This window comes from Coloeus monedula, assembly GCF_965178545.1.
Source record: "Coloeus monedula genome assembly, chromosome: 1".
NCBI classification, from domain to species: domain Eukaryota; kingdom Metazoa; phylum Chordata; class Aves; order Passeriformes; family Corvidae; genus Coloeus; species Coloeus monedula.
Genome location: NC_138781.1, coordinates 154,754,961 through 154,769,519, shown reverse-complemented (window position 1 = coordinate 154,769,519; position 14,559 = coordinate 154,754,961). Strand labels below are relative to the sequence as shown.

The 14,559-nt window shown below is 42.2% G+C and overlaps 1 protein-coding gene across 1 annotated transcript in view; it reads left to right on the top strand.

Moving 5' to 3' along the window:
* COL22A1 (collagen type XXII alpha 1 chain) overlaps positions 1 to 14,559 on the top strand; it is a gene marked incomplete at both ends in the record, with an annotated part of 202,859 nt that overhangs the window by 80,715 nt on the left and 107,585 nt on the right. The window contains one exon of the mRNA XM_082293334.1: positions 14,427 to 14,480. Coding sequence (XP_082149460.1) covers positions 14,427 to 14,480 — 54 coding nt within the window. The remainder of the gene's footprint in view (positions 1 to 14,426; positions 14,481 to 14,559) is intronic.

Here is a 14,559-nt window from a genome sequence, read left to right as displayed (position 1 = left end):
GCTTAAATAGCTCAGAGTGATGTAGGATGCTTTTTATGTACAGAAACATGCATATGCAGCCAAGTTATTGCACACAGATATAAAAAAAAGAAAATGCCACAATGCATCTACAGGTGCCCTTGTAAACCTCTCTCAAGTGGATTTCCTGGAAAGGTGGGATTCAGCTATTGCTACTCCATATTTGATCTTAAATTTCCATTGCTGACTGTCATCTCTCAGCCCTTGGAGTTCTTAACCCCTTTCACATTAGATGTAGTCTGTCATATTTCTGCTCATAAATCTGTTTCCCTTTACTGTGTGTTCATTCACTTTTGCAAATGCTTCTGTTGTTGAACTGATTATTATAAATGGGTAAATATCCAATTCTGTAACATCACCACCATGAAAGGGAATGTTCTAGCTTTATTCTGGCAGTCATTCAAGTGGACATCTGCTAAACTAGATAGTCTGATCCTGCAAGGGTTATAACTCCCATCTTCAAATCTCTATTTGTTCAAGAGGAGTGAGGGCAGCAGGAGACGCTGGAGAGTGCAAGAGCCATGGCTCACCGCAACAGGAGAGCATTTCTGAGGATGATTCAAGCAAAAGTCAGAGAATTCATGTCTGAGAAGGGAGGTTCTGTAGAGCATGAGGGCTGCATTCCTGGGGCACAGCCATCCACATGATGAGCCAGCCTTTCTAATGCCTCCGTGCAAAATTTAACTGGGAGACTTTCAAAAACTTATCCCTTTGTCTTGCATGGTACAGAGCATTATGCAATGGTGCTGAGCCACCCTTCCAGCATCCCAAAGGCCAAGAGAAGTGAGAAGGCTCTGCAGGCAGGAAGGTGCTTGCAAAAGTGATGACTTTGGAGAGAATAAGATGAAAATTTGTCAGACTTTGAGTGGTATGGAGATACTAGTAGGAAATTATTTTTCACTCTTTCTTCTGTTGTAAAACTGAAGGGGAAGCAAATCAAGCTACCTGATGGCAAGTTTAAAATTAACAAAATGAAGTTGCTTTTCATCCAGCAGGTTTTGAAACGCTTCTCTTCAGTCTGTTCTGGAGGTTAAAATTTTGTGTCTTTAAAACAGTGCATATGAGTTAATTAGAGAGAGACATCTGTAAACCTCTAGTCAGTACAAAGACATTCTTTGCTTCAGGATGTCAGTGGAGCCGTGCAAACTGTGATTGGTGACAGCAGGACAAAATGTTCGAGAAGTCTCCCTAAGGAAAACTAAGGCAGATGGGGCAGGAGCTCACTGGACCTTTGTCTTGACTGCTGGTAGTTGTTCTTAGACTTTTGGTACAACTCTTGAATATTTGTAACACACTCACTGCCCAGAAAGGGACAGAAATTTCCATAGTCTGTTCAGGGCTTAGGCCAAAACTATCCACACCTTCTGAAGAAGAGTAGGAAAGATGAAAAAGGTGTCATGAAACAAGTGGATCAAGTGATCACTACCATGATTTTTCCACAGGAAACCAATTTGTCAGAGGAAAAAACTCTAACCACAAGCACCCACCTTTTGCAGAGGTGGTGGATGAAGGTTTCATTATGTTTTACACTGGGACTTTCCTCACTAATGAGTTTCCAAGATATCCAAGCTTTCTTTTTGTGCTTATCTGTTTCCCTTCATGCTAATAATCACACAGACAGCAATGAATATGAGAACAACTTTGGTAGATTAAGTCTATATTCTCCTGGAAATTTTTTTTTTTTCATGGTAATGACTCTGATAAAAATTCAGAAGGATTATTATAGTATTTCTAAGGAGAATAAAATCTCTGAAGTGGCTTGGCTTATTAGAGATGCACTGACTGCAAGACCAAGTGTAGAAAAGAAAAGCAGGCAGATAGTTAAGGCTCTGGGCTACACTGTAGGACATCCAGACTTGGAACTTGGCTCTAATGACCTTGAGCAAAGCAGCTAGTCTTTGTTCCTTGAAAATGAAGCTGAAGAACCTCTTTCTTTCCAGGTTTGTATATCTTGCCTGCTAGATCCTTCAAACAAAGGCTTTGCTTCCCCTTCCCTTCTCTTCCAAGTTGGAGTTATTGCCATTTCTAGAGCTTCTGGAGAAGCTGTGGAAGTCTACTCTGTTAGATACAGTCTCTCCAACACAGAGCCCTGTGCTCTGTCTGCCCTGAGGCAGCTGAATATATGAAAGGCCTGCCCTGAAAGCCCTGTTGCTTTTTACTCCTGTGCTGTGCTGTGCTGTGCTGTCAGCAGGACTTACCAAATTAGCATGAGAGCCGTGTCTTTAGATCAGGGCTGGCCAGCATCCAGCAACTTGGGACACAATAAAATTAGTGCAGTTCTACCTGCAAAAATGCTGCAGGCATAGCTGGAGTCTGGTGCTGCAGGGTGGTTCTATGGTAAAGGAGAGCTTTCATGTGTGTATTTTTAAGGGATGCATTTTGGGACCGGAAGATGATGTGTGTGATTTGCTGGCAGGTAAGGCTCAGACTGACAGTGATACTTTAGAGCCAAGGGCCAGAGGTGAAAGCTTGAAAACAACTTCAGTACAGAGGAGAGGGAAAAACCAGCTGAACTTCTAACAGCAGGATGTGTTCTGTGAGCTCTTAAATGATGTGGGGCCTGAGCTTACACGAACCAAGATACAGTCCTTATTTCTGCAACTTCCAAATAAAGCTATTTATCACTTCAAGAGATATGTATGTCCTTTTCATTGCTGAAACCATGAGCCCAGTGCAGGGAAGATGCTCCAGTGAGGTTACAGACCTTGCTTGGGTTGCTGTGGTGTTCAGATAGTGTTACTAACTCCCTGAACTTGTAAATGCCACCCAGTTCACCCAGGACTGGTGAGCTGAAGGGTTTCCCCTGAGAGACTAAGGCAGAAGCAGGCTGCAGGAGCCTTGGTACATCAGCACCCGTGCCTGCTCCTTCATTGAGCACATCCAGACAGTAACAAAAGGGGAAAACATCTCCAAGTTTAGAGATAACATTGAGTTGAAATCTGAAGACCAAAAAAAAAACCCCAATGCCCTGTCACTGATGTTCCTTGGAGACAGTGGCTATGGAAACATTGCCTTCTCAGGGTTGCGTTCTAATGTTCTTAGTGCTCAGTTCTTATTTTATTGCAGAATAAAAAGTAATGTGAGCATAGCTAAAACTGACCTGGCAATGAAAAGTGAAAGCACAATCTTCAGGCTTTTTTCTATATATGTTTTGGGTTTGGTTTTGGTTGGGTTTTTTTTTTGTTTGTTTATTTGGGTTTGTTTTTTTTTTTTTTTTGTGCTGGGAATCATCTCTCTCAGCAACTGTTCTTAGCTACTGACTTCATCTAGTTAAGAGCACTTAACCTCTCAGTCCAGCACTTAAACACCTGTATAATAACACCTCATCTACTTCATAAGGCTGTCATGCAGTTCACTGGAGTTGTTCATATCTGGGATTTCTTCTCAGAATCCTCATATTAAAGATGAGTTCTAGTAATATTACTATCTGCCTTAGTATGTTCTGAATCCTCTTGTGTATGTGGCCAGTTCTGCTCTGCATGCTGAGCATTTTTGTGTCCCCTTAACTGTAGTTAAAGCACATTCTGCAGAGCTAAATAACCATGGTTTGATGGAGTTCTTTTTCTTAACCATAATTAGAGGGTTTTAGATAAATTCTGTGGGTTTCTGTGACCCAGAATAACAGCTGCAGACTGCAATAAACAACTCGAAGACAGCTCACATGCTTATTGTGATTGTGATAGCTTAATTCTCAGCAGTGTAAGAGTAATACTAACTTGGTTCCTTTTTTTTTTCCTTACATAAACTTAGAAAACATGTATTTCTTTTCGTCATTGTCCCCTGGCTGGCAGGTACATTGCTAGTATGCAATGACATCTACTGGCAGCCAGAAGTTTGCAAAGTCTTCAGCACTTGTTTCTTTAGAGGATTTCTCTGCCAAGATCCACTGGCAGTGGAGAAAGGAAGCATCTGAGATTTGCCAGCTTCATGTTTCTTCTGAAAATAAATTGGGCGGAGAAAAAAACAATTGTCTTGATTCTGTAATTGATAAATCTTGCTGGAATGCAGGATGCTCCTGAGAGTGATATTGCAGTGGAAAGGTATGGATTATCTGCCTGTTAGGTGGAAAATAAAACAGCTTTCCCAGCAGTCTGGAGAACACCCTCTGAAGAGCAGCTCGTAGAATGAATCTAATGAATCACAGAGAGCTGAAGCATTACACAAAGTAAGTTGCTATCACTGGTCCATCAAAGGTATCCTAAGCATTCCCTGCTGGTTAATCTCCCTAGTTAAGCAGACAGGTTTTCCCCTTTCCACTGATCAAAGCTGTTGCTGGGCTGTTCTTGTTTTTGTGATGGCTGAGAAGGTGCAGGTGCCTTGTTCATGGGCTCTCTGAAGGTGCAGGTGAGGGCAGCTGAGACAGGGCAGCACTGGATTTTATGCTGTTCTTAACTTGCCCAAGTGCAACTCTGGACACCTTTAGTTTCCTCTTCTGGATTTCTCACCCTTTTTCTTAAGCACTACCTTGAGGTTTTGTCTTCCAAAGCAAACAAGGCCTTCTGTCTCTGGCAGTGACAGGATGATGGTGTTTTGGGTCTCAGACCCTGCTGAATAATGAATGTACACATAGTATTAAGCGGCAGATAAGGAAAATGCGAGGATTTTTTATCATGTCAAATGCTTGCTTTCCTGCTGAAACAGTGTGTGGACCCTTAGTGGTTGTTGTTTCAAGGATATCTGATACATTTGGTATTGGGAGTAGGTTTGGGTCTCTGGAGACTCTGTTTTATTTCTGTCCTTGTCACTTGCTCCAAATGAGATCTTGACCAGAGCTTTTCCCTTTCTTTTACCTGTGTCAAAGTACAATGAAGATGGATCATAACTTTTTCATGACGTCTGAGATGAAAAAGACCTAGGGAGCAGCACCACTTTATAAAGAAATAGCATAAAATCATAGAATAGTTTGGGTTGGAAGGGAATTTAAAGATCATCTATTTGCAGACCCTGTGTCTGGCTGGATCAAAGAGATTTATAGCTTTGGCAAAGACTTGACAGAGCAGCCTCAGGTGTGTTTGGCAATGAACAGTAGTGCATCACTGCAACTAATAAATAGGTGGTGATAAGACTTTAGGCAGATGTTCTCTCCAGTTTGGGTGTGACATTTAAAGAGAGGTGTGGAGAGATGTTGCTCTTGCAAAGAGCAATGAGAAGAATGATCGCTGATTTGGCAAATTTATCCAGCAGGGAGAGATTTAAAGGAAGGGACTCCTCAAGGAGGGGAGGAATCATGGACCAGACAATGCAGTTAATCCTGAGGAAAAACTTTGTACATATTTCAGGGAGGCACCAGAAGACAGACTAAGGGGTGAATGTGGAATATCAGTAGCAGGAGATGGTTCAAAGCAGATCAACACCAGAGTTCAGAGTGCTCTGACACATTACTCCTCTGCCCTAAAATGCTCTTCTTGGAACTACTGAAATTTTTGAGGGGTATGTGGAGATCTGAAGCATCAGAAACTTCCCAGAAGCAGAAGAAATTGAATTTATAGATTATTCTGGCAAGAAAAAATATCAACCAGTGTCTGTAAAATCATCCACAAGACCAGAACAATTTTCTGTATACTTTTTGTAGATGTAAGGACTTTAATTCATCAGTGCCATGATACATGACTGGAATATTTTTCTGTTTCAATGAACACTTCCCTCTGGCACTTGGCAAGCTGTTTGTCTGGTCCTGAGCAGTGTCAGGTGCTGGCAAGGAGCATTGACTTGTGCTTCAGGGCAAAGAAGTTTTTGGAGCAAAGTTATGTTTTTCATATTTCAAGGTTTCTAAGAATCGTATCTTTAATTGAAGACCCTCTTGCCCCAACCATGCAAACAAGAAAAAATGGACTTTTGGGATTTGTTAGTCCTGCTTCTACAAATCCAACTCATTGCAGTCTAGTATATTGGTCAGGTTATTCCTCTGTGCAGTGGGAGTATGATACCAATTGTTTCCAATTATATTTTACCTCCTATTCATTATGTTCAATCATAAATAGCTCTGCAAACTCTTGACTGTTTCTTAATTTGAACGTTTCAGCGACTGACTGAGCAACTCTAGCTGTTGAACAGGAGTATTTCAAACAGAAGAGCTCCCTCCTGCACTCTCCTGTGCTTTCTGCTGCAGAGATGCTTTCTTTAGTTACATTCCCCACTTGGCTCAGCCTGGGTTGGAGATGAAGGAGCAGTTCAGGAGCTGTCAGAGGTGTCTCACCACCCCAGTCTCTCAGCAATCACCTACTAAGGGAGTGAAGGAATATCATGGTGGGGAGGCAGATAATATGAAGCTGGTGGAAAGAATTCCAGGCACCAGTGTAACATTTTAGGATATTTCAGTGTTACTGTGAACTATACACTGACTTAAATTAGTGTAAAGCTGTGCCACATGAGTGAGCTCTGATGCAACTTTTCTCCTGCAGTACCAAGTTTATAGGTGACCATGTGTCAAATTAACTATGACCCACTGTTGCTTTACCTATTTTTATGAAAATTTGGAGTATCAAGTTTCTTGAGGGAAAGATATCTGTTGGAATCTCTGAAAAATGATGCATCTGCTCTCTCCAGAAAATCAGTGATCATAAAATGGGAGGGTCAGAAGGACCCTTCTGGTCTCATGGTGGGATCCATGATATTCATGATAAGATTCAAGGGTTCAGAGAGTATTTGAAAACATGGTTCCCTGAATTTCTTTTGGGAAAGTACCTTTTGGGGACAATTGACTTCTATTTAGTGGATTAAATAAAACCTTTCATATGTTTGAAATACAAAAAATTCCAATAGTTATCATTTAAACAGTTGTTTGCACTGGGCTGGATTTCCTGATAGTCCTGCAGAACCTGTGTCTTCCACTGACCCCTGTGTATCATGTCCACGTTACCATTCTGTTTATTAGAACAGACTATAATACACACACCCAGAAGAGAAAATTTTCTTAATTTCTTTCTTTGTGCAGCAAAATCCAAGTTGAGATGAGTATCTTATGTGGAAGCAGAAGATTAGGCCAACTTTGGTGTAAAATTTGCCAAGATATTAATAGGGTTTTAGCATCATTAAGCTAATAGAATCTTGCACCTGGGCACTGGAGAATGGCAGGCATTTGTGCTGGCTGTCTGGTCAGCAGCTTTTGAAAATGGAGCTAGGTGACATATATCCACTGCGGCTCTGCCTCTCAGTTCATCTGCAGATCACCCCTGGCTTTTAATGAAACCTTTATCTTTGCCTTGCTTATCTAAAAAAAAAAAAAAACCACCTCAAAATTTAAAGTATATTTCAATAAAATATTTATTTTGTCATTGGTTGGTTCCCTTGAATGAAGAAACCCTGAAAGGAAAGATATTGCATTCTTCCAGACCATGATGTCTCTTGGAAGTGTTCTAAGACATTTGAGCCTGAAGACCCCACCCAACTTGTGACATCTCTTCTGTCCTCCCACTTCATGTGACTGATCAAACACTGATAACAGTTCAGAGTGTAACCATGGATCAGCAGCAGGACAGCTACCCATCATCTTCTCATTTATTCTTCATGAACATCAAGCTGTCGCGTTAGATGCAGGCCAAAGAGCCAGGAAAAATAATAAATTTATGGTTAAAGCACTGACCTAGGTCACAGAAAATCTGGAGTGAGTTTCTATCTTTGTCCCAGGCCCTGGGACCTTCCATCCATCCTCTGCTTCATTGTACCTCCAACTCATCACCCTCATGAGGTGACAGCAATATTACAGTTGCTGTAACTCCCTTCTCATTTCACAGGGGTGCTGTGAAGTTAATTAACAAAGGAGAGAAGGGGTGTTAATGGTGAAGTGCCACCACTGCATAGTTCAATTTTACTTCTGTTTCTGTTTCATCTTGCCCAGTTGTTCTGTTTTTCTTCAGATCTTGCTATTTTGTCTCCTACTTTGGCTCTAGACTCCCCAGTTTGTGAAGCTGCCAACATGCTGAGCGTGTGATTCATGGGGTTCTGCTTGGCAGATTTTTTGTATGTCTCCCAATGACACCTCCACTGACATTTTGTGACAAGGTTAGAAACTTTAATTTCATACCAGGATTAGAAAAGTGGCACTTTTGCATGAGATGTAGACCAGTTTGGAAGATAAAATAAATAAAATGTATGGAATTGACCTTAGAATTATCTGTCTTCTGATGTCTGCTCTGTATGCTGAAGGGAAAGTCCTGTGATTTATTTGAATTTGACAGGCAAATGAGAATCTAACCATGTGTTTTGGACTGACTTTTCCCCATTATTTGTTTTTTTTTTGTTTTTTTTTTTTTTGTTTCGTTTGCTCTATTTTCATTAACATAGGCTGCAACCCATGGTTTCGAATAAAATATGTGATTATAGGCCACAGCTGTTCTCAAGTTAGAAGAAATATTTGTAAACTTGGCAGCTGCTTGAGGAGCTGCAAATGGAGGAAAGAGAAACATTTAAATTTGAGTGGATTGCTTAAAAAAATCACTGAGGAATTTTTCCTTTATGTGCTTCTGATGTCTCGGTAATATTGAATTGTTCTATCTCTGCATCTTTCCTTATATCTGCAGATTCCTTCCTTCTCTGTTTTAAATCTCTTCAGAAAAAAATTGCTATGAGGCAATTTTGCTATGGCAAAATCTGTGCACTAGTTTTTCCCACTCTGATTAAATATATCATTTAGTAATTAAGGTTATTTTTACTGTAATGTCTTTGTTATCTCCAGTCAGACATACCAGAATCTACATGGGATGTTGTGCTGGTTTTGGCTGGGGTGGAGTTAATTTTCTTCATGGTGGCTGGTATGGGGCTGTGTTTTGGATTTTTGTTGATAATACAAAGATGTTTTTGTTATTGCTGAGCAGGGCCTACACAGAGCCAAGGCCTTTTCTGCTTTTTGTACTGCCACATTGGCAAGGAAGTTGGGGGTGCAGAGGAGGTTGGGAAGAGACACAGCCAGGGTAGGTGACCCAAACTGACCAAAGGGATATTCCAGACCAGGTGACATCATGCTCAGTATATAAAGTGGGGGAACAAGAAAGAAGGGGGGACATTTGCAGTGATGGTGTTTGACTTCCCAAGTCACCTTTACATGTGATGGAGCCCTGCTCTCCTGGAGATGGCTGACCACCTGCCTGCCCATGGGAAGCAGGGAATTAATTCCTTGCTTTGCTTTTTTTCTGGGCAGTTTTTGCTTTCCCTATTAAACTGTCTTTATCTCCACCCATGAGTTTTCCAGCTTTTACCCTTCTGATTCTCTCCCCAGTCCCACTGGTAAGGGAGTGAGTGAGTGGCTGCATGGGCCTTGGCTGCTGGCTGGGGTTACACCATGGCAAACGTGTATATAATTTGGCCACAGACCATAAATACATGGGCTACCATAAACACAGGGTAGTGGGGCTCACTGTAATTCTGCTGAGGTGAACTTTTGCACAACCTACAACAAATTAAGGTACATGGAGCAATTGCTAACCTGGAGCTGGCATGGTCTGGCAAATCCACAGGATGCTGGTGTATCCAGAAGACATCCTTCCTCAAACAGAAAAATGGAGTAATTCTGCTGATGTACACAGACTAGCAGAGGAACCTCTCTGGGCATGTTTGTCCTTACCCACATCACCTATTTGTTTTTAATGGCTGAAGCCAAGAGGTGTATTTTTATTCTTCATCACCCCAATATTCTGTCTGTAGCAGCTGAGAGTTGCCTGTGCTTTGAAGTTTCTCATGATGTGGCTTTTCCTTTGATCCATTGGGTCTGGACAACCCATGTACCTATGTGAGGCCCTCTCTGAGAGCCCCCTGGAAGAACAGAAGTAGTGGTTACCCCTTGCTTTGTATCCATTTTGTGGCTCTGAATGCTTCCATTTAAAAGCAAATACAAAGAAATTCAAAATTCTATCCTTTTTAGTGAATTCTGCTTAAACTTTTTGTTTTCAGTATGGCTTGGAAAACCTTCCTAATTTTCTTGCAGAATTGTTACAAATTCGTTGAGGAATGAAGGATGGACTTTTCAGAGTGACTTTTTTAGTGCTGCATCCTGAGAGGCTGCAGTATTTCATTTTTTTAATAACTTCCTAAGACAAGCTTATTTGTTAGTGCAAATGCTGTATTTGTTACTGCAAAACAGCTCTCAGGTACCACTACCTGCACATTCCAGTTTTCTCCACAAAACCATTGACCAAAAAAGCAAAAGGTCACCCCATTTAAAGTATAAAACTACTCCAGAAAATATAGGCTAAACCTAAGGGAAGCTGCCTTAGAAGCTATAGTCTGTTCCCCTCTTTATCAGTAGCCTCTTCTTTTGCTGGTGCTCCTCATTTCCCTCGTCCTTGTTACCTTCCTATTCTGGTCCCGATGCTTCTCCAGAAAAGGAAAGCCTTGGAATTTCAGATATTCTTAAAATAGATGGGTGACAATAGGAGTGCATGGCATAAACAGCTAAGTGTGGTTTACATGTCACCACCTGATTCCCACTGTGTTGAAGCTGGGAGTGCAGGCAATCTGTGGGAATACCGGATTATTTCAATCCCTCCCAGTGGCAAAACCAGGTCTGGCCTTTGTGCAAAGAATGTGATGGTCTTTTGTTCCCCAAGGCTGAGTGCCAGCTGCCAGAGCCTACATGTTCTCCCAATGTGGTTCATCCCAGAGCATTTGTGGACAGTGTCTGCTTGGCAGCTATTCCACTGCCCTGTGCTCTCTGCTACTTCTTTCTTATATTTACACATTGCTTGCAATTTTAAATGGAGATCTGAAGCACAGTGGTTGTCATTTAACGTTTACTTATACTGTGTCCAGCAGTGACCCAAGCAGGGAACAAATGAGTTGTTGCTGTTATTCAAGTAACTAACCATAGAATAACTGTTGAATAGCAGAAATTGGCATTTGCAGAAATATGTAGCTGTGGGCTGTGTAACCTCTGTATGCTCACAGCCCATGGCAGTACATGGCTTCAGTGCTTGCAGCACTTGCCCAGCCTCCCTTGCTCTGCTTCCATCTGACTGCACTTCACAGCCACATTGCAAGAAAAGTCTTCTGCTTGCTTTGGATCAGATTTGCCAAATCTGGGCTCCTTTGACAGATATTTTGCCAACTGCGAGCTAATGGACTTGTTTATTCCCTTGCTAACTTTGGTGGAAATGTTTGATTAAAGGCCACTGGCTGTGCAGCTCAGAGGGGGAAACTCAACACAAGCAGCAGGTTTTCCAGTGGGTCAGGAAGGAACAGCAGGCTCATGAGCTGGGAAAGGGAAAATTCTCAGGAAAATCTGCTGCCTTTCTTTGAGCCTTTCTTTGAGCCTTCTAACTGCCAAATATATAACGTCCCCAGCAAGGACTCCTCTGGAACACCATTATTTGGGTCCCTCTGATTTCTTCCTTGGGCAATTTTGTCTTTTTCTAACTGCAACTTTCCCTAGAAAGTCATTTCTAGGATAGATGTGCCAGCAGATCCCCCCCAGTCCACAAGTGCTAGGGAGAGAGGCAAGCACTTTTTCTAAACTAACTTACCTATTTTGAGGGACTAAGGGGAAGGAACAGATGCCTTTTGGGTATAGCAGTTCCCTAGGTCTCAGCAGCATGCTGAGCACAATACTTGGGATTTTACCTGTTTTAAAAATTTGGTGGACAAGTGAAAAGAAAAGGTGATTGTTCTGCAGTGCAGTTCACAAAGTCGGACAGTTAGGAAAAAAAAAAAAAAAAAGAGTTGCTTAATGAAGTAAATTGCTGTGACAACATGACTCCGTTCCAGTTAGCTGCACCCTCAGAAGGGTTTTGGCAGCTGGCTGGGAATTAGGCGAGCTGTTGGTTGCTCTCTCATCCCTGTGTGTCACAGCTTCTTTGGCCCTGTGCAGCGCAGCAGCAGCAATGCCTCTCTGCTTTCTGCTCTCTACCACTGCTCACGCCTTGTGAAGTCCCTGTGAATGTGAGCTTTCTGGAACAGGCTACATGATCTTCTCTTGCGCTTTTATTAAGGTTCAAGCATATGCAGAACTTACCCCTATCCTGACATGTTTTTCTGCTTACTGAGGCATACAAAGCAGCCAGCTGGGGAACTGAGATTGTTTAGCCTGGAGAAAAGGAGGCTCAGGGAGCCCTTATTGCTCGCTACAACTCCCTGAAAGGAGGTTGGAGCACGGTAGGAGGGCAGTCTCTTCTCCCAGGTAACAAGCGACAGGACAAGAGGAAATGTCCTCAAGTTGTACTAACGCACTGTGTGGGTTCGTGAAGGATAGCTGCGTTTCCCTGACACGTCCCTGGCAAAGGAATCACTCCGAGGGGTGCAGGATACTTACTCCTCTCACTCGTGCGGCTGTTAGGTGCGGGCTCTCACACCACACCCAAGCCGGATTGCTCAGCGTTACCAGAAGCAAAGAGTCAGGAGGGCTCTCCTGCACGGCATTCCACAGAAGATGGTTCATTGCTGCATCCACAGACAGTACCAGAGGCTAAAGAGAACGCGACCCCGCAGCCCCAGAGCTTTTATACAGGAGCGGAGGGAGCGTCAGGAACCAGTGACGGGCGGGCACGGGGGCGGTACAAAGGCGGGACCAGGGAGAGGGAGCCGATGGGGAGGATCTGAGGGCGGGGAGGGCAACAAGTCAATCGAACAGACCGAGTCTGCGTGGCACCGCAAGGCCCGAAGGGAGAGGCTTTTGGTTTCTCCCCGTGCGGCCAGAGGGTGTTCTTAAACCTCGGAATCGGTCCACCAGCAGGCCTCTGCTATTTTGGGGCTCCTTGGGCCCTCAGCAATCACAATTGCTAGCTCAGTCACCTCCACATTGCACTAGGGGAGGTTTAGATTGGATATTAGGAAACATTTCTTCACTGAAAGGGTATTCAAGCATTGGAACAGACTGCCCAGGGAAGTTAAGGAATCACTGTCCTTGGAAGTGTTGAAGAAACGTTCAGATGTGGCACTTGGGGACATGGTTTAGTGGTGGACTTGGCATTAACTTGCTGGGATAATGGTTGGGCTCGATGATCTTGGAGGTGTTTTCAATCCTTAATGGTTCTATTGGAAGTCAGCAGAAGGTGCAGAAGTAGGAGCTCTTTTCACTCTATAGCCTTTCCAGTGGTGGTTCCCCAGGTAACATTAAACTTGTCTCTAGAGTCTAGGTTGCTTTTGTGCAATTTTCTCCTTGGAGAGAAACTGGAAAAGCTGGTGGATACTCTCCTGTCCTGCATGAATATTTCTATGAGCACTATGCTTCAAACTTATTGACTGCTCCCAGGATTAATTTGTACAGCTTTGCCAAGCAGTTGCTATTTCACGGAGGAAAAAAAAAAAGGCAAGAGAAGAAGCTAATTAACTGAACCTTATGCAAACTCCCTTTGCTTTGCATAGGAATGACACAAATTGTTCTCCTACCTGTGTGACACACTTTGCCATGGAACAGCAGTTCCTTCAAGTTATATTGACCTCTTAGAGCAAATGATTTCCTCAAAAATCACGTTTGCTATTTGATGGGTTTTCTATCTCATTAGAGAGCCATTTGAATACAGCAGAGCTGATTTTTATCACCAGCTGCATTGCAAATTCTGGAATGCTTCATGAAGGTTCAGTTAGCAAGGAATGTGATTATAAATGTAAAGACTTTAATTTGCATATACAGGACAGATGCTTTTCAGATACTATTTTTTATTTACTTTTAAATGCCAAATACACCTATAAATAAATAAGGCTGGATTTGGACTCATCTATTGTTGTCTGGAACCTTGCCCTAGGAATACATCCATCTAAGTTGGCTGGACTAGACCTACAAAAAAAAAGTCACAAATCAGATTGCACGTGGCAGAATTTGGCCTGACTTTATCTACATATTTAGTTAGTCCTTATGTATGTACAGACAACTTGGAAATACATGCATCAATTTCTTAGCCAATTGAATGCTCTTGCAAAAGGATTTTTCTGTGCTAGTGAGTTTTTACAAAAGCAGATGGGGAAAAAGCTCTCAGTCTTTTGTCCTAAAGAGAGCAGATAAAGGGAAAAAAAATCCTATATTTTAATTTTTCCAATATTTTCCATGTCAATTTCCCTGCCATTTATTTAAATTAAAAAAAACAAAAACCACACAGTTGGGAACTTGGCATTTTGGCTATGCCAAACTTCAAGTTTTTGTGCTTTGGAATATGGCAACAGGAGTGTTTCTCAGGGAAGTGGTGCTATGCTTCAAATACTTTTTTTTTAACAAAGGTCGCTCTCTAATATTTTTCTTGTAAAACTACTGGTTCTGGATGGTAATTACAAAAAGGAGGGGCAGGAATACACTGGAATGGAAAACTGAAAGTGAACCTGTTCAAATATGGGCAAGTTAGAGGTGACTGAGCACAGTATTGTTACAGTGAGGGTGAGAAGCTGGACTCAGCTCTCAAGAGATGACAACTGCACTGTCTAAAATACACAGATATACCACAGAACGATATGGCATTTGATATGAGGTATTTTTTACTTTGGTGTTGTAGGGTGAAGAAGGGTTCCCTGGCTTTCCTGGACTGAAAGGGGACAAAGGAGAAAAGGTAAGTCCAAGTTTTTATTAATTATCCTCTGAAAAGTGGATGAGTTTATAAAGCTATTGTGGAAGTGTAATGAAAACCA